Source organism: Colletotrichum karsti (genome assembly GCF_011947395.1).
Source record: "Colletotrichum karsti strain CkLH20 chromosome Unknown Scaffold5, whole genome shotgun sequence".
NCBI lineage: Eukaryota > Fungi > Ascomycota > Sordariomycetes > Glomerellales > Glomerellaceae > Colletotrichum > Colletotrichum karsti.
The window spans coordinates 91,940-114,738 of NW_024065905.1; the positions used below are offsets into that span (position 1 = coordinate 91,940).

At 52.3% G+C, this 22,799-nt stretch overlaps 7 protein-coding genes across 7 annotated transcripts; 2 read left to right on the forward strand and 5 right to left on the reverse strand.

Annotated features, from left to right (window-relative positions):
- Window positions 1-3,404: 3,404 nt before the first annotated feature.
- Window positions 3,405-4,657, reverse strand: CkaCkLH20_02034 (peptidase family M28; the record flags this gene model as incomplete). The annotated part of the gene is made up of 3 exons (XM_038884753.1): window positions 3,405-3,641; window positions 3,694-4,452; window positions 4,508-4,657. The coding sequence occupies 3 exons, from the start codon at window positions 4,655-4,657 to the stop codon at window positions 3,405-3,407; spliced, it is 1,146 nt and encodes a 381-aa protein (XP_038749541.1).
- A 1,081-nt stretch (window positions 4,658-5,738) lies between these two features.
- CkaCkLH20_02035 (uncharacterized protein) lies at window positions 5,739-6,938 on the reverse strand (the record flags this gene model as incomplete). Its single annotated transcript, XM_038884754.1, has 4 exons — window positions 5,739-6,267; window positions 6,318-6,578; window positions 6,637-6,695; window positions 6,846-6,938. The coding sequence occupies 4 exons, from the start codon at window positions 6,936-6,938 to the stop codon at window positions 5,739-5,741; spliced, it is 942 nt and encodes a 313-aa protein (XP_038749542.1).
- Window positions 6,939-7,802: 864 nt separating this feature from the next.
- CkaCkLH20_02036 (uncharacterized protein) lies at window positions 7,803-9,110 on the reverse strand (the record flags this gene model as incomplete). The annotated part of the gene is made up of 1 exon (XM_038884755.1): window positions 7,803-9,110. One exon carries the CDS (start codon window positions 9,108-9,110, stop codon window positions 7,803-7,805), a length of 1,308 nt encoding a protein of 435 aa, XP_038749543.1.
- A 1,141-nt stretch (window positions 9,111-10,251) lies between these two features.
- On the reverse strand, window positions 10,252-12,859 carry CkaCkLH20_02037 (glycoside hydrolase family 3 domain protein; the record flags this gene model as incomplete). The annotated part of the gene is made up of 2 exons (XM_038884756.1): window positions 10,252-12,645; window positions 12,698-12,859. The coding sequence occupies 2 exons, from the start codon at window positions 12,857-12,859 to the stop codon at window positions 10,252-10,254; spliced, it is 2,556 nt and encodes an 851-aa protein (XP_038749544.1).
- A 610-nt stretch (window positions 12,860-13,469) lies between these two features.
- On the reverse strand, window positions 13,470-15,332 carry CkaCkLH20_02038 (putative aldo/keto reductase; the record flags this gene model as incomplete). The annotated part of the gene is made up of 5 exons (XM_038884757.1): window positions 13,470-13,868; window positions 13,925-14,011; window positions 14,074-14,217; window positions 14,275-14,445; window positions 14,499-15,332. The coding sequence occupies 5 exons, from the start codon at window positions 15,330-15,332 to the stop codon at window positions 13,470-13,472; spliced, it is 1,635 nt and encodes a 544-aa protein (XP_038749545.1).
- Window positions 15,333-16,670: 1,338 nt separating this feature from the next.
- On the forward strand, window positions 16,671-18,065 carry CkaCkLH20_02039 (putative fungal specific transcription factor; the record flags this gene model as incomplete). Its single annotated transcript, XM_038884758.1, has 5 exons — window positions 16,671-16,783; window positions 16,838-16,930; window positions 16,987-17,264; window positions 17,324-17,571; window positions 17,634-18,065. The coding sequence occupies 5 exons, from the start codon at window positions 16,671-16,673 to the stop codon at window positions 18,063-18,065; spliced, it is 1,164 nt and encodes a 387-aa protein (XP_038749546.1).
- A 1,044-nt stretch (window positions 18,066-19,109) lies between these two features.
- CkaCkLH20_02040 (amino acid permease) lies at window positions 19,110-21,162 on the forward strand (the record flags this gene model as incomplete). Its single annotated transcript, XM_038884759.1, has 8 exons — window positions 19,110-19,268; window positions 19,324-19,537; window positions 19,596-19,750; window positions 19,828-20,177; window positions 20,233-20,663; window positions 20,717-20,797; window positions 20,853-20,930; window positions 20,990-21,162. 8 exons carry the CDS (start codon window positions 19,110-19,112, stop codon window positions 21,160-21,162), a joined length of 1,641 nt encoding a protein of 546 aa, XP_038749547.1.
- Between the last annotated feature and the right edge of the window lie 1,637 nt (window positions 21,163-22,799).

The window sequence follows — 22,799 nt, forward strand, 5'->3', positions numbered from 1 at the left end:
TAGGGCGACTTAGGAGATAGACATCAGAGTACCCACAAGCATGCTTGCTACGTTGGAAGGTGGACCGTATGTAACTTTCCCAATTTTCTTCTTGAGAGAAGCATCCTATAGGAATTTGATATTGCCTCTTCATGTCTTTAGAGTGTTATTTGAATAGTCATTGCAGCCCTATCAAATTCCCCATCCCGCCAGTAACTGACTCTCAAATTGCCATCGCCATATTGCCCAGGTTCAATGTTGCGTCGTTTGACTGATCTCTCGGCCTGCAGTTTTGCGTGTTGTATGTAACCAGATCCAATCTGCCTCAGTGCTTGAACAGCGGCTGACGAGATCTATAGAAGACAAAGTAAAGGCCTCCATACTAGTAAGCTTGATTCCTCTCATCCCCGACGCTCCCATTTAATTTAGCACTCGCAAGCTAATTCTTGACCTCAATGAATAGCCACAAATTTCATCGGCTAAAATGACTAAATACGAACTCCATGCATAGGCCTAGTGCATGCGTTCGCTTGAGCATATCAAAATGGCCTAGTGGTAGTTCCACAGTCTCACAGCCTTGTAATAATATTAACGCAGATCGACGGAATCAGCTTTTACTTGCATGCCAAGTCACCATGCAATGCACGTCGAAGTAGCCATGAGTCTCACATCTCCGCCTCACCGCATGTTGGGCAGCAATGCAGATCTAATCTTGCTCATATAACCGACTCAAGCCCCGATCCGAAGTTGCTTCCAGGCAGGTTCTGGCACTCCCACACATCGCCGCTCACACGCATATCTTTTTCCTTACACATCTTGTTCTCATCCGCTTGTACCATGAAAGTCGACGGTTCGACTTGTCCTGAGGACAGCAACTCAACGGATTGCCTACTTCGGACGCTACTTCAGCTTCTGAACGACAACAGAAAGGCTGAGGACGCCAAAACCGACTGGGACCCTATCACTTTTGCCTTTACTGCAGTTATTGGTGTTATTGCTATTATCTTTGCCTTTATCCCCATTATTCAAACTCTTCTTGCGGCTGGGAAAGGAAGACGAAAGACTAGCAGCCGAGCCATCGGAAAATGGTCACAGAAGAGGGAATGGCATTGGAACGGCGACGAGTGGACAGTCGAATTCACCGCATGGACTCCTGTCATCACGGAAAATTCGCTCCGCAGGGCAGCCCAACGAAAACCAAACGACCTAGAGAAAACAGGCCAACCTGCATCTCGACATGCATCCGCAGCTACATGGCTTGGATTCTTTCAAAGGGTCGGTCTTGATAACATTCCGATGCCTAAAAACCATGAGGGCTTGCGGTCCGTTGTTCCCGACTATCTTCCGGATGATCTCGTTGCTGCTCCGGCGTACGCACAAGTTGGGGTGATTATTTCGGCTGCTGCCACAACAGGAGTGCGAACGCTGTCAATCGACAGGCAAACGAATTACCCCCTCATCATGGGCTTTGATTACCAGTTTGACTTCCGCCAACATCCATTACTTGGTATTGTTGGGGCATTTTCACGGAATGAATATGACTCACGGGACGATACCTTACTGGTTCCGACCCCAGACGAAATTCTAGTAGCGTTGCGCTATGCGAAAGGTTACATTCGAACATGTTACCGACACACAACAGAAGAACACGATGAACCAACCAGAGATGGCCCGAATGAAATTGATGTTTTCGGAGATAATACGGATTTAGTCTTCGATTCGATTGCAAACGACACATATTGTGAGAAGGCTTTTACACAATATCACGACATGATTCTGCCAGACTATGATCTCATGAAAGAGTACTGCGAGCCGATTTCCATTCTTTTTTTGGCCAGTCCATTAGAACGTCCTCCAGCCTTATTTCCAACTTCGAGGCTCAGATATACGCATTGGCTCACAGCACTTGCATTAAACGGGAGATTTTGGGCCGAAACACCACTCCAGCAATTCAGCAAAATAAGACTCGCAGACTGGCCTTCATTTCAAATACCCCCAGATTGGCTCTTCCCGTTTCGAAGGGGCGAACAAGAAGCGGCATCCACAGGAGATCAAGAAACCGGTTTCTCAGATTTCTTGACCCAACAGCAGCAATCGTTTGCGACAAAGACAATCCATGATCAAGATTCACAATCTGGACGTCTTGTCGTCCTCAACATGTGCATGAAAATGCTCCACGACCCACACGAGCTCCGATGGTGGTTTGCAATATCAGATTTGGGAACTAGGAAATACTTGCGATGGCTTGCTCTTGAGCAAATCAAAATTTTGGACACATGGTTGAAAGCCAGACACCAGAAAGAACACGATGGCCGCTGGCCATTGCTTTGCAGCACCACCATTGTTATTTTACAAGCAGACAAAGCTATTCGCGAAGGCATGTTGGCGGATTGGGTGACAGACGAGCGGCCACGCAGCGATGGAGAAACCGTGCGCAACCGCCATTCTGATATGTTGCAAACGCTTCGACGATTTCTAGATTATATGGCTCTTGATGACGCATTTGAGGTGGTTAATCTTTGGAACTCTAAATGGAGTCACAAGCGGGATATGTGGGGTGTCGACGATGCGGCGGAAAAAGTCATCTGGGATGAGATTCAATCAGAACTTTCCGTCGAAAAGTTGGCTAAGTTTGAGATTTACTCCAAAACGGTTCAAAACCAAAGCGCCTTCATCAGAGAACTCGGATTCAAATTGGGTCAATTCACCGATGTAGAGAGGCTCTGTTCCGTGTACCAATTCTTACATAGGCTCCGTGTCGTAGCATCACCGAAGACCGAGGAAGCAAGCGATCGGCAGACGTTGGACGACATGATCATTTTTCGGTGTCTTACTGTAGCGCTAATTTATCGAACGGCAGAAGACAGCGGCCCGATGCTAGAATCCGGCTTGTGGGAGCATGTCGTTCCTATCTTGTAGCATCCAGTAGAAATAGCACTGAGTGGCTCTGATTTTTGCGCAGCCGTTCGAGCAGCTTTGATGCTGATTTCCATAGACAGGTATGCGAGTGAAATAGTCATAAATGAAATCTAAGGTTTGATGAGTTGCTGATGTTCTGAAGTACTTACACCATTGGCAAAGCTAGGCTTTACATCAGCTTTGCTGCCCACCGATGGATCGGATAGAATTTTCCTTCAGCTTTCATTTCAGTTGCTGATACCTACCATGGAGAGCACCTTCATAAGAAGCATTTGCCGCAGAGCATCATCCTTTGGGAGTGTCGCGATCAAGCCAGGTGCAACAAATGCAATATGCCGCGCAATACAATGCAGCCACCCTTATAATCTGGTCATTGATATCAAGTCAGGTGCAGAGACGAGTATTTCAAACACAATTCGACAAAGTGAGTTGGACACAACAAAGAAACAGTAGCACTATGATTATTATTCTTAGTAACGATGCAAGTCTCAAAGAACCGCATAGGGTTAAGCAAAAGGCCAGTAAGCCAGCTCGTAGATATATCCCGTCGTCATCTTGGCGTGCTGCAGCGCGTGGTCGAACGAGACATGCTCGATGGTGTCGTTGGGGGTGTGGATATGCGGGTTGTGGTTTCCGAAAGGCGCCTCGAAGATGAACGACGAGGGGTAACCGTTACGGTTGGCAGAGGCGTGGTCGGAGCATGCGTATCCGCAAACAGTCTCTTCGTACGGAATATCGGTGTACTGTTCACCTTGTCAGCAAATATCTTCCTAACAGAATCACGTAGAAACTCACAGCATCGATCACACGCTTCATGTACACAACCTGATCCGCGTCCGTCCAGTCCGTAACGACACCAAACCTCTCAACGCCATCGCGGCCAACATACCCAACCATGTCCTGGTTCAACATCGAGACAACCTGCCTGTTGCTCGCGCGATACTGCGTAAAGATGTCCTGGCTCCCCAGTAACCCAGCCTCCTCGGCGCCGTACCAGTGGAACTCGACCGTGTTGAGCAAATCCCCCGACGCGATCCTCGGGTCCGAGAGGATGACGCGCAACACCTCGAGAATCATCACAGACCCAGATCCGTTGTCGTCGGCACCAGGCGCGCGGCCGGCTCCGCGGTCTCCCGAAATCACGGAGTCGAGATGCGCGCCCACGACGACGGTCCTCTGGTTCTGACCCGGAATGGTTACGATGATACTGGGCTGGGACCAGGCAGTGTGCCTGACGTAGCGCACGTTGGCGGTGGGATGTCCCGCGGCGTCGACGATGGCGCTGATCTGTCCGTGCAGCCACTCTGCCGACTCCACGCCGGTACGGGAGAGGTAGTAGCGGTTGTGGAAGGCCGAGAAGCGCTCGAGGTGAGCCTGCATGCGGTCCTTGCTGAGCTTGGGGATCAGAGCTTCGACGTGGCAGGTCTGGTTCATCGCCGTGGGGAAGGGCAGGGCAGCGGCCAGTTTGAAGGTGGTCTCGGAGGCGACGGAGGCGACGGAGGCGACGGCGGGGACGTCGGCCCATTCAGTGATGTCGAAGAAGTGGATGCGTTTCTGTGTGGCCTGTTAGCGGTTGTGAGTAGGTGAGGTTAGGAAGGGGGTTGCGTACGTCCATCATCTCCCACTTCTGCTCCTCCGTCACGGTGACGGTCTCGCCGGGAGCGATCTCGAGGGTGAAGAGCTTGTTCTCATCACGCTTGATGGTCTCGGCGGTTGCGGAGGAGGCCGCGAGGGCCGCGAGGAGAGTGGTGAAACGCATGACGGCGGCTCAGCGAGGGACTTGGGGATAAAGAGAGGAGGCTGTCGAAGGGGAATGGGAAGTTGAAGTTGGGGGCCGGCTGTTGATATACTCCTCCACCCAGGAGGAAGCTACATGGCCATCGCGCTCCTGCGTGGTCGTCGTGTATAGCGCCTCGCAGTTTCCTCCGAGTAATCCTGCCAAATCTTCGCTGAGCGGCTGAGCGGGGAAAGAACCGCCAGCTTGAACCATGCACGCCGAGAAATGTAACGGGCAGTTGGTAAACCTCTGGGCTAGGCGGTGACCCGAAACCTAACGTTGAACGGCTTCTTATGACGAAGGATTCACGCGATGATTGATGGGAGATCTGCAGGTACGGCTGTTGTGTATCCAATAGTCTGATGATCCCAGTTGATGATGAGTAGCCAAGTGCTTGATGACCTTGGCGCGGCCCTCCAAGCTCGCGGACTGAGTTGTCAATTGAGTTTCCCCGCCATCTCCAATTCTTTGACTTGAAATGAGGAGATATTTCAAGTTGACCACTTTCTGGACAACGTACATTATCCCGTTCGTCCCCTTCCAAACTTCTAGCATCCTCCATTCCAACCGAGTCCTCCAAACCAGACATAACCTTCTCCCAATTGTGTCTCTTCTTGTCTTCGTAGAGACTTTCCGGATATCCGCATCTCAACTTTGGTTTTGCCAGTGTCGCGCAGGGTGCCGACGCGCCAAGAGCGGCTGTAATTGGAAGGTGACTTTTGGCCAAGAACGTCGTGGTGCGGGGAATCGAATTGAGGGGTCGAGAGGTTGAAAGTCTGCCTGGCGAACTCGTCTTACTTGCAGTTGGAACCGAGCATATCCCAGGCCGCCAAGTAACCGTATATCGCGACAAGAAACAAAGGTTCCATGCGTAATCGGCGGGGACTGACCGGAGGCCGTGGCGCCAGATACTCGGGCGAGTTCGAGAACTTTTGTTTCCAGTCGAGCATGGAACATAAGCCGGGCGGTGGGCCGCTGCGCTGCAACAGAGGTTTGTTGGCCAAGCTTCTCGTCTAGGAAAACCTGCCCAGGAGGCTCGTAGTAGTCGGATGTGCCATTGTTCTCATCCGTCCGACAACAAAGGCTGCGTCTCAGCACTCGCAATGCTGTCAGCATCTCCCCCATAACCACGAGTTGCGATCCAGAGTAAAAGAAGCTGTCCCAGAGCAAAGAAGCCGTTATTCACCACGGGCCATCCGGTCAGACGGTACCACTCATCCCAAGATGGCAGGTAGGGAGGGTACTTGACCCGAATCATCCAGGAAATCGCCAAGATTGCAAATACGACCGCTTGTCCGGCTAAACCTGGCAAGCTCAAGGCACCGGGGCTTCCTCTCTTTCGTGTCATGCGAATTTGGGGGATGACCGCCGCAAGGATGAGTATGCTGGACAGCGGCAGGAAGAAGAGGTAGTGAGCGAAGAGGAAAATCTCTTGAGCCCAGCGTCGGGGCTCTGACCGAGGGTCCGGGTTGGCGGCGTCAAATACAACCGGGACGAGAGAGATGGAGAGGACGAAGATGTAGGTGGCCGATGTGATGTCCCTGGTCAGTCGTCTTCCATCGGTGGCCGAGTAGCGGAAGCAGAGGATGAGTCTAACCACGCATTAGTCTGCTGAAGGTTGGAAGCCAGGACGGCTACTCACAGGACAAGCGAACAAATCCAGACGATCGCGAGCTGGGCTAGGTTGAACCAGTCGCCCGCCGTGGCCGGGTTATTGACGAAGACATCCTCCCTGGGCGAGCCGGTGTTGTTGACATTGAGAAAGAAGCCGACGGTTAGTTGTTCCGTCGCGCTGATGAGATTGAACAAGACGTAGTAGAGGGAAAGCCCTTCGCTGTCGCCCTGTTCGAGTATGCGATGGTACTGAGGGAGATATGACACAACGGTTACTGCAGTCAAGGCTCTAATGGAAGTCAGCTACTTCTGTCGGAGGACCATGAGGGACAATGGAGATATCTTACACTCTGGCCCAGTCGGGCAGAATATTCGGCACCATAATCTCAGAAGCGATGTCGTCGTTCTCGTGTCGTCAGTCTCTCAGCGAGTTCGCTCTCGGTGCCGGCGTTGCGGTCGCGTCTCGGATTACAAGGCCGCGCTAGTCGAAAGCCGGAAACTAACTCGACAATAAAAACACAGCGGTCGAAGACATTGAAAACGGCGAGGACTTTACGTCTATTGTTGCCTGCGGGCTGCCTGTGCGTTTGGCGAGGCCTGCTGATCCTGTAGGATTCCTCCATTTCGCCACGTGGGACGAGCGAATCATGGGCCGCTCAAGGGGTCAGCTGCGCTTTATGGCCGAAGATCGGATGCCTTCTTGCTGCGCATGCCTCAGAAAGCGATTGAAAGTCGGTCATTTTGTGGTGATCTTGAATCGAAGAAGGATTGCTGCATGGTACTGCGCGGCGAATTGATATTTGTCATCTTGAATCGGCAAAAAAGACAAGAATAAGGAGGATGTAGGCGACGAAGGCGACCAGAGCAGCATAGACGACAAGGAGATGACAAGGAGAGCAAAAAAATAACAAGGACATAGAAAATAACAAGCACAGCAAAGACGGCCGCGTCTTTATGCGATCATGTTAGGAAGAAAGAAGATGAAGGAGAGAAAGCTGGGAGCTGATCTGAGGCCTTTGGTGGTGGTGAGAAGGTGCCCCACTATTTGGCTGAGGACCTGGATGGTCTCACAAGGAGCAAGATCAGTGTCATCAACACCAGCTTCACTTGGTATCCAGATGGTGACAAAACGGCGAAAAGCGCTGACAAAAACAAGCAGCATCACTGCCCTGAGGTGGTCAAAGGTGCCAAAGAAAGTCTATGATTATCATTCCAGGAAGCTCTATGCATTATCGGACTACTTTATTAAGACTGGAGCTCAGTCGCCTTATGACCTCGGCATAATTCATGCCCCAGAAATATCAATCCATCCTCGCTCCCAGTCCGAATCTCAGTGCAATCATCTCGAAAACTTTTCCCCAAAACCAGAACCAGTCGAAAGAAATCCATGCTCATGGCCAAATCTCCCAGAAGCTGCCAACCTTGCTAACCCATCGGTCCTCGAAGTCGTAGCTTAAGAAGCCCTAACCGCGCGTGCGACGGTGGGGGTTGTCAAGCTTCTCGATGTCGAAGCTCAGATATCCAACTCTCCGATGGGGAGGTTGGGGTTGCGCCAGAAGAGGCGGAATTCGCCATCGAACTGCTCACCACTGTCGTCGCCATCGATCCAGCACTTGACGCCCATCCGGGCCTTGGTACCGCCGTTAGCGGTCTGGCAGTTCTCCCAACGGACAGCATTGTCGACAAATCTGGTCATGTCGTAGTTGTTGACGATCATCTTGGGCTTGGTAGTCTGGAACATGATGCCGCAAGTGCCGTGGGCGGCGAACTTGGCCCAGTAGTTGAGATCGCGTTCCTTAAACTCGATGAGGGCGTTGCTCTTGGCGACGAAGTTGAGAAGCTGCTCGCAGTCGGATCGGCGGGGAATGGGGGTGTCGTCCCAGGTGGAAGACAGCCAGGTGGGCTTGCAGTTGGGGCCCTTGATGTTCCAGTCGGTGTGGATGAGGAAGTGCTTGGAGACAGTATCGTTGATGATGGCACTCAAGTCGGTAGAGTTGTCGACAGAGGCAACTTGAGCATGGCTGTGGAGAACGTAGGCGGAGGTGTTCTTGGGGATCATCTCGAGGGAATCGACGACAAGAGGAGCAACGGGTTCAGCGTCGCGAGCCTCGACGGTGGAAGGAGCGACGGGCTCATCGGCACGGACAGCGAGGGCGGCAGAGGCAGCGCGCTCTTGGAGGCGCCAGTACATGGGGGCCTTGCCGACGCTGCCTTCGACGACGGCGCAGTCGGCTTCACCAGAGGCAGAGATGCGACCATTGACGGTCCAGGCCTTGCGGCTGAGGGTTCTGTCGAGGAAGTTGGCGACGTCGGCGTTGCTGAAGACGAGGTCGCGGTCGAAGGTCTTGGCGCGGAAAGCACAGGTTCCAACCCAGAAGATCTCAGCCCAACGAGCGGTGTCGGCGTCGCCATCCTCGAAGTAGACGACGACGTTGCGGTTCTTGATGTAGTCGTGAAGAGCCTGGCAATCATCGCGAAGAGGCTTGCCGGAGCCCTCCTGCTGGGTGGCGACGACCTTGCAAAGCTCGGCGTAACCATTGACGCCCTCGATCTTGACGTGCTTGGCGACCTTGGGAGGCGCGTTGTTGAGGTCCTCGCCGACGATGCCGAAGCCGGCGCCAATGTTGAAGGTCACATCAGAGCCGTTGGAGGCAGTGAAGGTGAAGGCGCGAGAGATGGCAGTGGAGACCGGCATGGCAGAGAGGGTAGTAGTGACACCAGCGCCGGGGACGACGTTGGCACCAGCGACGCCATCGCGGGGAACGACGAGGGCGCTAGCGGAGGCCGCGAAGGCAAGAACGGGCGCGAGAGCTTTGCGCATCGTGAGATTGAGTGAGTGGTGATGTTGCGGGTAGTGAAGGAAGCAAAGCAAAGCAAAGCGAGAGTTGTGAGGGTGAGGATATCTCGAAGGATGAGGGAAGGGGGACGCTCAAGGCGCGATGGTGAAGGGGGGTAGGTGAGAGACAGTTGAGATGGAGGTAAGCCTGACTCAAGAAGTTTTTGTGAAGGAGAAAACTCTGTGGGTGGTGGGAGAGGGAGAGAATTCTTTTGTCTGTGGCCTCGAGTGAATTATTTTATCGAGGTGGGTAGGGTTGCTGGGTGGACGCGGGACGGGATGGCCTCACTTGGGTGGCGTAGCCTCGCTTAGATAAGAAAATAAAAGGTCGTCAGGTCAGGTGACTGTTGAATTATTTTGAAGATGGAAAGAAGGAAGGTGCGGTCGTGCTGGGAGGTGCCTTCCGTGCATGGAGGAAGGACGAGAGGTCGGTCAAGTTTGCTTCCACGCGCTGGTAAAACGTTGACCGAAGAGAAGGCGCGACGCGTTAAGGTGAATGGATCGTATGAGTGAGAATTAAGGCTTACTTTAAGTGGCATCAATGCAGTTACTTAGATGGATATCTGTGGTGAATCATGCATGATGGACTCCCTCAGGTCCAAGATTCCTACGATGACTTCTTCGATGTGGCAACCTGCAGAGGCCACCAAACCTACATTTCTTTTTCATATATCCATGTCAAAAGATGTAGAAATTGCTGCTGTGGTATGGCAGACCGCAGGTTAAAGACTGGGCTGCTTAGATCTATCTAATCGGGATGGCTTCCCTCAGCTGTTTGAACATGTGATACAACGCAAGGGGTGCATAAATAACAAAGGACACAACCTATCTGCATACCGGAGCGATCAAGCTGTCAGTTATGAACAGCATGCCATATTGATGCAATATGATATCTGCGTCAGCTAATCTAGATCTATCCGCTTGCTGGGTATTTAAAAGTGCATAGATACGAGGACGACGGCAGCATCTGAGCTGCAGTACTAGCAACACTTTGTAAAGTAGTTGGTCTGTAATATCACAAGATGAACAAGTTCAAGGCCGAGCAGCAAGAGAATATGTGGAACATGAGACAATCAATTATGTTGATTCGATAAAAATGCTGAAAAGCTCGGCATACATCGTGGTACTACGCCAACTCCAAGCTTTGCTTTGCTCTAATGTCCCCCGCCGAGAACCCAAGCATGAACTCATACGCTCCTTCCACAAATGTCTCTCCCTCAGTACTAACATCCCAAATCCTCAAATCGTTCTTCGAAACCACCATTTCCACGATCTTGCTGCCACCAGCCTCAACTTCAACTTTGCTGAAAGCCTTGAGCAGTTTCGGCGGCTCCTTCGCTGCGTCAGGGTAACCAACGTACAACTGAACAACCTCCTTTGCGTTGAATGCACCTTCGTTTGCCAGAGTAGCTGTGACAATAACAGCACTGTCATTTGCTGATGTTCTCAAATCCCATAGGGTGAAGTTGGAGTACGTCAATCCGTGTCCGAACGGAAACAGGGGCTGAACACCACTCTCGTCAAAGGCCTTGTATCCAACATACAGCCCCTCAGTGAACGGGACGTCGATGTCCGTATTAATCTGGATCGTATCATGCAGCGCCGCCGGGAATGTCATGGGCAACTTCCCACTCGGACTGATATCCCCGAAAAGCAGACGCTCCAGAGCCAGGCCGACCTGCTGGCCAGGATACCAAATCTCCATCACCGAGTCGACGTCCTGAATCCAGGGCATCAGGACAGCAGAGTTGGTGTTGAGAACCACGACCGTCTTCTTCGACACGCCTGTGATACGACTGATGAGAGCATCCTGGTCACCCGGGAGAGATAGTCCCAGTCCGCTATCCGCGCCCTCGGATAATCGGTCGGAAGCGAAGACGATGCTGATGTCCGCCCACTCGGCCAACTGGTCGGCGGCAGAGTCGCGCGTCTGGTTGCCGATGTCTACACCGAGAGTGACGCCGTACGCGCCGGTGGAGAGCGAGTAGCCCATGTCGTACTGGAGCACCATCTTGACCTCGGATCCGGACTCCAGATACGCGGTGCCCTGTACGTAATTTCCAAAGTTGGCATATGACATGTTGGCGACTAGCTTGTCGTCCAAGTACAGAAGCGCCGTTCCTTGGCCGTACATGGAGAAGTGGTACGTGCCGGTCGTGTTGGGGAGGAAGACGCCCTCGTACACGGCCGAGAATACGTCCGGGTAGGCTTGCCACAACTGTGACGGATACGTCGCGATGGTGATGTTTGAGACAAACTCCGTCGTGTTGATGGGCCCAGAGAAGTCTGTCGTTGTGTAATACGTCGCATTTACTCCTCCGTTTTTGAACATCGACGAAGGAATGGTGGGAAACTGTCCAGTGCCGGGATACGCCTCCGAGTACTTAACAGAGATATTCTCCGCGCTTCCGCGACGGTTGATCGCGTCAAAAGGTGCCTGGACTACCATTGTCGAGTCAATGACGAAGCCGCCGTGGTTCTCCGAGACCTGGTTCTCGGTGGTTGCGCCGACTCCGAACACGGCGATCTTGGAGTACTTGGCCGGAGACAAAGGAAGTGTGCTCTGCTCATTCTTCAACAGCACAGCGCCGTCTTCCACCATTCTCTGCGCAAGGTCGAGATGTTCCTGGGTGCGAACATGCGCCGTCGAGTCTCCCGTGACAGGATCGTCGACCTGTCCAAGCTTGAACATGTACCGCCACACCCTCTTGACCATATCATCAAGACGGTCTTTCGGAATCGAACCATTGTTCACAGCCTCGACCAGCAGATCCCCGTAATATGCGGGGAAACCGTAACTATTCGTCAGATCCCCGCCCGGCATCGAGATATCCAACCCAGCCATGACAGCCGGCACGGTGCTCCGCGTCGAAAAGTACCAATCCGCAACAACAAACCCCTCAAACCCCCAGTCCTGCCTCAGCGTCGTGTTCAAAAGCCAGTCATTCTCACACGTAAACTCGCCGTTGAGACGGTTGTACGAGCACATCACACACGCCGCGTCCGCCTCCTGCACGCTCGCCTTGAACGCCGGCAGATACAACTCGTGCATCGTCCGCTTGTCCACCACGGCGTTGACGGTAACCCACTCCGGCCCGAGACCGAAGCGGTTCGTGTCCTGGTTGTACGCGGCGAAGTGCTTCGGACACGCCAGTGCGCCCTGGCTCTGGATCCCCTGGGTGACGGCGACGGCCATGCGTGCGGTGAGCCACGGGTCCTCGGAGAGCGTCTCGGCGGCGCGGGCCCATAGTGGAGAGCGCAGGATGTTGATGGTCGGGGCGAGGACGATGTTGCGGCCTTTGCCCATGTGCTCCTGCGCCAGTGCTTGGCCGTACTCGTACTGCACGGATGTGTTCCATGAGCTGGCTGCCATTACTGGAGCCGGGAATGCGGTGACGTTGTTCAGGGAGTTGCCGACGCCGGCGGGACCGTCGCCCATGCAGATATCTGGGATGCCGAGGGTGTCGTTGCCCGCGATATGGCCAATACAGGCGTTCACACCGGTGCCGTTGTCCGTCAGCTGGGATTTGGTTAGTTTCAAGACGTTTTATGGCCTTACAAGGGAAACCAACCTCGGTGTCGCCTTGGACCATGGCATATTTCTGGGTGTCATTGAGTTGGGCGATGAAGGAGTCCAGACGCTCCTCAAATGACAGACTCTTGTCTAGCCATGGCTGTATTGCGAGGGCGGTTGATGCCCACGAGGCAAATGCGAGCTTAGTCTGAGGCTTCATGGCGAATGCTCTCGGAAGGAAACTTCATGAACATCTTACAAGTCAAGATCATCATGGGGCAGAACCTGAAGTTTTGAACATAACGGATGCAGTGCCATTTGCACGCGGAGTATCCGCCATCGGCTATCGATATCCTTGTTGTTTAATTTGGTGCTTGTCAACCCCGTGATCCTCCAAGCTCGGGGGTGGAGAATAAGTCGGTGTGGGCGTCCCCGACGACCGGGCTCTCAACGATCGCCCCTTCAACTTTTGAATGCCGGCCATTACGACGCCACGCACCCGGTTGATCAACAATGACTTCCAGATGATCGGCCTTATCATCGTTCCTGCAGTGTGTGGAGAACAATTATCAGGCTAAAGAAAGTGAAAATTAGATTTCTCGGGACTTATGTCGACGCATTGGCCTTAGCTGCAGGGATATCCTCGACTTTGACCCGAGCAACACGACGACGTTGATTCACGTCTTGCAGGAAACATCACCATCACTTCAATCCTGCCATGACTAAATGCAAAAGAGTACATGCGAATTGAAGTACTCCGATCCCAAATTATCAATGTGAAGTCCACTGCTCAACTGGCCGAGGCTGAGATCGAGTACATGTATTATGAGTTAACGATACTCGCCTCCGCAATCACCCATGTCCTCGAACATCTCCAGCCTACTACTCCTCTTCAACACTTCCTCAATCGACGCGCGATCATTCTCGTCAAGCGACCACCCCAAGCTCGCCGTGTTCTCATCCGTGTGCTCACTGATACCCATCCTTGCCCCGACGATGACGGCCCCGACGTAGGGGAAATCCAACACCCACCGGATCGCAACAGTGGAAACGCTGACGTGATGCTTAGAAGCAATTGTTTTCAGCACGCGCAGCAATTCTTGGAATAACGTCCAGCCACCCCAGCTCCGGATCATGGCGTAGTACTTGCGCTGGCTGGGCGTGATCGACTCGGCGTAGAGGTCGGGCTCGTCCTTGCCCAGCCACTTCTCGGCGAGGAAGCCACCGCACTAACAAAGAAGATCAGAATCATAAGAGCACTTTAGTCAAATAGGACATAACTTACAAGAGTTCCGTACGTAAGAAGTTTCACGTCATGCTGCTCGCAGACCTTGGCCATGCGCACAACGGGGCGAGAGTCGATCAAAGAGAACTACATGCCGTTTAATATCGTTTCCAGTGTGAGAAGATCAATGTTTTGCAGCTGAATCTTACCTGGACTTGATTTGAGTAAACCTTGATGCCATTGTCCAGCACTGCTTCGAGATGTTTGGTGTCGAAGTTGCAGAGACCAAGGGTAGACACCCGCTCATCTTCGGCCAAGAAGCGCAAAGCGTCGAGGTACTGAGAGTCGTCATACTGTTTGTCGGTTAGATTCCTGGCTTAACACACATCATGAACCTTGGTTCGACTCACGAACTGCCAGTGGAACTGGAGCAGATCAACCTTCTCCGTTTGCAGTCTCCTGCATCTCTCGGACACATTGGCCTGCACAGCCTCGCGGGTGACTTTCATCGGGCTGAAGACGCAATACTTCGTCCCAGCAAAAGTGACACCTTTCAGAGGATACAGATAGTTGAAGCGACCCTAGTCATATTAGCCAATACCGCAGAAACCATCATATGTTGTATCACACTTACGAAGACTATTTCTGCGTCGCCGTAGTGGTCAGCCATGTCGAAGGCCACCATACCAGCTCGGACATATCGAGAGAATTGGGCAATGATCTTGGAGGTTGGCGCTGAACCCCATGACGGACTAGACATTTGCCAAAGCCCCGAGAAGATTCGCGGTAGTTTTCGTCCGTTCAGCTCGAAGGTCTCCTTCGCGACTGGCGGAGCTGAGTGTAAGTCTGCATCAACTGAAGCCAAGTTGACAGTCTCCGGCGCAGGGATTCCGAGAAGGATGCAAGTCGCCGTGAGCGCTCTCGTGTAAGGATACTCCAACTGGTTTCCCCCGGTCGCCGTCTTGCAGTCGATAAGAGATTTGTGAAGGCCGTTCAAGATACTCTTCTCCTCGTCCAGAAGTTGTGTTCGGCCAGCACTGGATAACGTCTTCTCGACTGCGGTCACCAGTTGCACGATATCGCCGTCAACCGATGCCAAGAAGTCCTCAACTCCATCGACGGGCTCGGAGCTCTGGAGCAGATCAGCACCCTGGACAGCCAACTTGCTCATAAGAGTAATACTCTCATGGCTGAGACCGCATCCCAGCATGCACCGAATTGTTTTCTGAGTATCTTTCAGCGCAGATATGTCTGGCTTAGATGCTTGTTTCGAGATCTTCGGCAGAGCGACATCTTGGATGTACGTCTTGGTCTCGGCCTCAAAGGTTGAGGTGACGTCAGGGTGAGATGCCAGTAGCGACCGCAAGACAACGCGGAGACCTTCAGCTGAGATGTTGGTGATGATGGTGTCGGTCATCATGTTAACGTGGGCCGTTTTGGCTCTGCGGCCATCCGAACCTGCCGCCATTTTGACACGCTGTTGAGGCAGGCTGCGACGAACTGGTTGGTAACCGTTTGACTATCAAGCTTCTCGCTCATTCGAACTCGTTTTGATAGCGAACAACGATGTCGCGCTTCCTCAAAGACAATCTTCGAATCAGAGGCTGTTCCTTTGGCGGAAGACGGGAATAAGCCGACGTCTGCAGCTGCGGAGATCCCCCTGCGGCCGGCAACTAAAGGTCGTCATAGATCACCGGCGGCACCCTGCTATCGAAGTCGACAGGGAACCCAGCGGAGGCGGGGAAGCGGAGGGGACTATTTGGGCATAGCGTTGATAAGTTATCATGAGACACGGCCATGGAACCTTGTCTTGAAGAAGGGCGAACGATACCGGAGGTGGGGTTCGCCGAAATTGAAGTCGGACTTCATCCGATGAATAAGATGCCGGCGTCGGCAACAACAGGTTCGCCCTCCAGATCGCTCTACCACTGCTGATTTGCTGGACCGAAACGATGGAAGTCCTCAACGAGACCCCACGTGGCCCAAAGTCCGTGTAAGACCCTTGTGCGGTGGATTGAATGTGTCTTTGCTGATGAGGAATCGGTGGACCAGGAGCAAGGCCTGCTTACAATGCAGGAGTGTGAAGATGAAATGTGTGACTGGGGAGAATGAGGCGAGGTGTGAGCGTTGTACTCGCAAATCGTTGACATGCGTCTTCCAAGATCATCGACGAGGAAGAAAGCCCGGGACGCGGTTTGTGGTTATCCTGTCATGTGTACAGATACATTCAACCCGCTGACTTGAGGCCCAGTATTGCCAAACGAAATCCTGTCTCTTCCAAGGTTTTTGATGAGTTTACAACGCCACGGCAACCAACATCCGTCGGTGAGAGACAAGATGAGACAACAGGAAGATCAGCCACTGAAAGAAGCCCGGATTGGGATAACGGAACACTCCAGCCAGCTGGAATATTCAATACTCAGACAACGCAAAAGGGCTTCTGTCTGGGAAGTATCTTGAATACGTCTGACTCCACGCCAACTTCAGATATACAAGAAGACGTCCTGACAACCTCATCCGATGATCCTGTCCAGCTTGGCTTGGTTAATCTGTCTATCGCTTCATCATTATTCGAAAAGTATGTTCAAGCCTGTCACGGCCATCTTGGCCATGCATAGTTCATGTGTTGACGGCCATAAGTTTCATGAAGACTTTGAACCCCTACATAAGCCAACTAGATCCTCAGCTTCATACCTTCAGTTACGTGAGGCAACGGTCCTCGTTTCTCGTGACTACGGTACTTGCAGCTGCTGCTAAGGCATTCAATCCCGCTCTTCATAAGAAACTTCGCGACCATGCCGAAGACATGCTTTCAGATAACCTCCGAAAGGGCTCCAAGTCAGTCGAGACTGCGCAGGCCATTATGATTATGACGTACTGGAAGGATCCCGACGACACCCGGGCATGGATGTATCTAGGGTTTGTCATCAGGATGGCCATGGAGCTCGGATGGCATAGATTTACTCCATACAGTTCCAAAGATCAGGAGAATCTCGACGAAGTTGGCGCACGCGAAGTCAGGAATACTGAAAGAACTTGGCTGGTGTTATTCGTCTATGATCGAAGGTGAGAACACCAACGCAGTGAAATCGAAGACGTTCGTTGGCTGACCGCACACCTAGCATGAGTCTTCAAACAGGAAAGCCGTGGATGATTGAAAGAAGCGGATTTATCGAATCTGTAGAAGCGTGGTGCAAGGACCCTTTGGCCATCCGGAATGACAGACTTCTCGGAGCGTTAGTCACCTTGAGGCTTTTGAGCTCCGAGGTCTTCAGACTACTAGGGTCGAGATCGAACCGATTTCAAGCCGGGCAATTACACACGCTAGAGTCTCTTCTGGCTATCATCAATAGCAGGATAGAAGAATGGGAGTCAAGGTGGCTCGCGATGGCCGATCGAGGTACGATCCGGCGGTCTGAAGCAGTGGTCCTTCGGAAGTCATTGACTCGTTGTTTACAGATTGCTGTCATCCTTTCTTGATCCAGTTCTACGGGACGCACCTACGGCTACAACTATTTTCGCTTCCCTTGCAAGAGGTCCTCGGGCAGCCCAACCAAGACGCATCGTATCACTTGGAGGCGCTATGGGTTAGCTACTCAAGCGCCTTAGAGATGTTACATCTCATATGCCGTCACGCCTCCTGGCTCTACTTTGCCCAGGACTCGATACACGTGATGACTGCTTACAGCGCCGCGTTTTTGATCAAGGTAATGTGGACCTTCGTTCCTTCTCGAAACTGAGAGTACATACTGATGCTTGACAATAATAGCTCTTGATGTATTCACAAGAGTCAATAACACGCCAGGTGGAACCCGCAATCAAGAGCGCCATATCCGGCGCCGCGCTCGTCTTCTCTCAGCAGGCTGCTCCGGTAGGCTCGAGTTGTGCGTTGCAGTCGAAGTTTCTCGACAACCTCATGTCCAAGTTTTCCAGAGAACCTCTGCCTGGTCAAAACCATGACAGTGACAGTGCTGTTGGGTCAGCCAATGAAAGACCGCAAAGCCAGAGGGGAACAGGTGTTCGGGAAGCTTGCGATGGAGCACGTTGGAGTTTGACCGATGCTGGAACTCTTGCTATGCCCGGGCGAGGGACCGTGGCCGATGACACTGGTCTCACTTTCGAGTCTGCCGAGGAGGCTACTTGGGCAAGTTTGATAGCCGAAGCTGGCTTCAGTGCCCAGGATGGGGTTTTCTTTACCTGAAAGTCTCTACGGATGCAAAAACAAACCATTTGAAAGTTTTTGGGTATCTTCAATTGATAAGAGCGTGGCTTTGTGAGCCCTGTAAATGTGTTTGAGATGTACTTGCTCAACCAGTTCGCTTTCCGAATCCCCTCCTCTACGCCCCAACTTCAATCGCTTGCCTCCTTTGGTAGTGGTACAGCGGTAGTTTCGGAATGGCGGAAGGTTCGAATGCCCTCCCGGATGATCTTGAGTTGAGAGGGACAGCATGGATCTGGGCATGCGATCAAGGCGTCGCTGGTCATCCAGTCGTTCTTGGACGTGACTCTTTGTTTGGCGGGGAGAAGAGGAAGGACTGATGCTACATGGAAGTCCATGTTAATAACCTCCGAAGCTCTATGCGAGCTTACGAATGCTCTCAATACGTACCCAAGCTATAGATACTGATCCCCTGATCAGGAGGCAGGTGCAACATTTCTCCTTTCAGTGTGAAATAGTCGCCCTCTTTTGCCCCGCACATGATTCGTTTGCCGGGCGGGCAAACGACTTCGACGCGGAGGTCAAAGAGCTGAAATTCGTCACTCGCAGTAATACTCGATGCCATTGCCAATGATTGCCGGAGATATCTCCAATGATAGAACAATCAAGCAAGCCGATCCTCAATCGTTTAGCATGCCTTTGTCTTATCCCGCTGTTGTTTACATGTTATGTTAATGGCAAGCTTATCGACCGGCGTTCTACCCACCGAAATGGACCCCGCACCGGCGTCCAAAATGTCGGTGGCATCCTGGCTGGCCAGCTATCTTGATAGGACGTGGAGCCCAGCAGATAAGTTCGTCCGGTCGGCCCAAATGCAGTAATCCCCTGCTGAGCAAAACGAACGGCAAGTCAGTTGCCCAACCCGAGGATATGGATAAAGCTGCGGATATAACTTGGCCAGAAGCGCCTAATTATGCCGGGCGCGGATGAGTGCCGGCGGGTCTGTCAATTGGGAAAACCGCACGCACACCTCACGACGTATCATTTTTTCCCGGCCGTTTCGAGTCTCTCATGTTGCCATACAACATGATGGAGAGCAAAGAGAAATATGACGCGACGTCTGATACGGTCCCTGAGCCGGATGTCGGCGGTGGACAGAACGTTTCTGTTTCGGACGAAGATGGCGGCATAAAACGGGACTTGAGCTCGCGGCATATCAACATGATTGCGATTGCCGGAATGATCGTTAGTTGATCGATAAGAGAAGAAAGGAATGTTGCTAACGTTGTTTCAATCATAGGGAACTGGTCTGTTCCTCAGCTCAGGCTCGGTAATCGCGACAGCAGGTCCAGCTGGTGCCCTGTTGGCGTATATCGTGATGGGCCTGGTAACTGCGGGAGTGTCTTACACCACGGGCGAAATCACCTCCTTCATGCCGCGAACTGGTGGTTTCATAAGACATGCGACCAAGTTTGTTGAGCCGGCTCTTGGAGCTGCAACTGGGTGGAACTTTTGTGAGTCTAAAGGACAGGTTCCTGAAGCAAAGAAGAGAATAACTCTAATAGTCATTAGGGTACACGATGGCGATATCCGTGCCTGCAGAGATCAGTGCAGCTGCGACACTCATTCAGTTCTGGAACACATCGGTGAACCCAGCTGTGTGGATCACAATCTTCTTGATCTTTATCACCGTTGTCAACTTCTGTGGAGTCAGAATCTATGGTGAGGTATGTCGTCCCTTCCTCCTTCGGCTTACCGGTATGAAGAGCTTTGAAGCATCTCAACGCACTAATCATATGAACAGACTGAAGTTGTGTTTGCCTCGCTGAAGATCATGACCATCATCGGCCTCATCATCGGTGGACTAGTCATCAACCTCGGCGGCGGACCGAACCACGAACGCCTGGGCTTTCGCTACTGGCAAGACCCCGGCGCGTTCAACAGCTACATTGTTCCTGGCTCGGCCGGGGGTTTCTTGGCTTTCTGGAAAGTGCTGCTGTCCGCAGCCTTCAGCTACGGCAACATCCAGGTCGTTGCCATCTCTGGCTCCGAGACGCGCCAGCCTAGAAAGATCATCCCCGCCGCAACGAGAAAGACGTTCTTTCGAGTCTTTGTCTTCTACGTTCTGAGCATCCTCATTGTGGGAATGATTGTGTGAGTTACCTTGTCTGTAACCGAGATGAACTTGCAAAGCTGAATGGTTGGATAGACCCTCCAATGACCCTGCTCTGAGCATTTCGACCGGCACCGCTCAGCAGTCTCCATTCGTCATCGCCTTTACCCGCTCAGGAGTCTCGGTGTTGCCGTCAATCATCAACGCAGTTGTATGCACCTCTGCGATCAGCAGCGGATCAGCCTGTGTCTTTATCGCGTCTAGGACTTTGTACGGACTCAGTTGCGATGGGCATGCCCCGAGGATTCTTCAGCGCTGCAACCGTTTCGGCACGCCCTATGTTGCCGTTGCTTTGACGTGCGTTCTGTTCCCGCTGGTCTACCTCAACGTCGGAAACAACACGTCTGTTGTCTTTGGCTGGTTTGTGAACATCACGACCGTTGCGGGCTTGATCGGTTGGATCGTCATTGAAGTTACATATCTTCGCTTTTATGCTGGTCTCAAGGCGCAAGGCTATTCACGTAAAGGTAATGATCAAATTTATTGACTGCCGAAGCTTCAACTCACCATCGTTTGGCAGATCTACCCTACCGAAGCCCCGGTCAACCATACGTATCATGGGTCACGTTGATTGCGGTGGTTCTCGTCGTGTTCTTCTCAGGTTCGTCTTCATGGAGGTATAGAGTTGCCATGCTCTGTACTTACATATCTCACAGGCTTCGACGTATTTGTCACGGGCAACTTCACTGCCTCTGGCTTCCTGACTTGTTATCTTAACGTTTTCATTTTCGCCGGTAAGCCATTCTCCCCGTATTCCACCGAATCAACCTGCTAAGCACTCGTCGCCCATTAGCTCTGTACGCGTTCTTCAAGTTCTACCTCAAGTCAAGAGTGATCTCACCAGCAGAGATGGACTTTGAGGAGGAGTTTGCGTCCATCAGGTTGGAAAAAGCAGCGGCAGAAATGTTCGAGACGAGGCAGACTGGATTGAAGGCTTCGTTGCGCAAAGTCATCCACTCGGTTTAACTGACTGTCTGTAATCGGCGTTAGAAGGAATTAAGATAAGGTTTCGTCATCTTCCTTGATGTGAAGTTGCCAAGTGTTCCTCTGCAACGTCTCGTGATAAGCTACCCCGCGGCGGGATTGGAGGACTTGTGAGTTGCCTTCTTGGTGCTCTCGATCGTCTGCATATTGACCCTTTTCAATCCCGAGTACAACATCGCTAGAACTCAACTGCCAAGCACAATGAAACATTTGGTTCATACTGTCAATGTTACAGCATTTGATGCAGTTCAACCTTCCATTGCAGCGTCATTGGTCCGGCCTCAACTTGAGTCCGTCGTCCAACTCAAATCAGATCGTTCGCCGCTATGCGCTGTCGAATGTGTCGTCTCAACCAGATTGAGTTCCAAGAGATGTTCGTCTCACAGCGTGGGGGCATCAGACGGGGGCTTTACTCCGATTATTGAACTTCTCCTGCATCTGTACGTAAGAGGATACTTTTCGCCCGAAGGCCTCATCCGCGGAAGCCGCTCCAATTGTGTACCCCGCATCGCCAAAGCACGATGAAATGTTGTCCAACCACCTAGTTTTAGATCCTAGCCAGGGGTCTGTCAGACGGCGGGTGCTCCCGGGTCGCCGCGTGGCGGCACGGGCATCTGTACATGTTGCCCAGATTGAAGTATATGCCATTTCCTGCAATTGATATTTCAAGTTGGACTCGATTCAATGGCCAGACGTCTTGTGTCTACACAACGATCGTTGCTGTTCAGGAAATATCCGTGCTTTCTTCAGCAGATTGAACACCTTCTTCAACAGATGAATCAGGTCTTCTCCGGATGCCAAGAAGAACAGAACTTGGGAAGATGAGACACAATTCATCCCTTGCAGTCGATCTGGGCCAATGAATAAGCAATTACATCTTAAGATGGCCATTTGCCGTCCTTGGCGGTATTAGTGTCGGGTAAAAGGCCGACGTGGGTGGCATCGCATCTCGCGTCGCCTTCTGCCAGTCGAAGCACGTAAGAAATCTACCGAGAGCGGGGTGCTGGGCTTTGCCCAGGCCATTTGTCTGGGTACACGTATCTGGCTAAACTTGGGATATTGAAGGTGGGGGATGTTTCTAAATTGTTTTCTTATTCTCATTTGGGCTGGACACGTTGGCTGGGAAAACACACGAAAACACCACACGATGCGCATGAGGCTTTTTACGGAAGTGATAAGAAGCCAAGAAAGTGGTGCAATCCTGCGCCCTGCATGCAACGGACAGTATCCGATTGAGTAAAGCGAGACACGAAACGGAGCTAAAACTGCGCGGCGGCGGCGCGATCATCACCACCACCGGGACTAGCCAAGTGAATTCCCACTTTTGATACGGAATAGGCACCGAAGGAGCTCTCAGAAAGGTCCTCAGAGAGAGCTCCAAGATGCTGCCATTGATATTCCTGGTTTGGCGCAGCCACACATGTGATATGGGGATATGTGCCGATTGGCCCGAGACCCCGCACCGCTGCATGAAACTCTAGGTCTCACTCTCAATGGCGATGTTGGTGCTAATCTACTGAGCAATATGGAAGGAGGATAAGACAGCTCGAAGACGCGGGCGGGTAAGTTTACGCAGCGTGGCAGCTGAGAGCAGTTTAGCTGAACGTGAGGGGCAAATG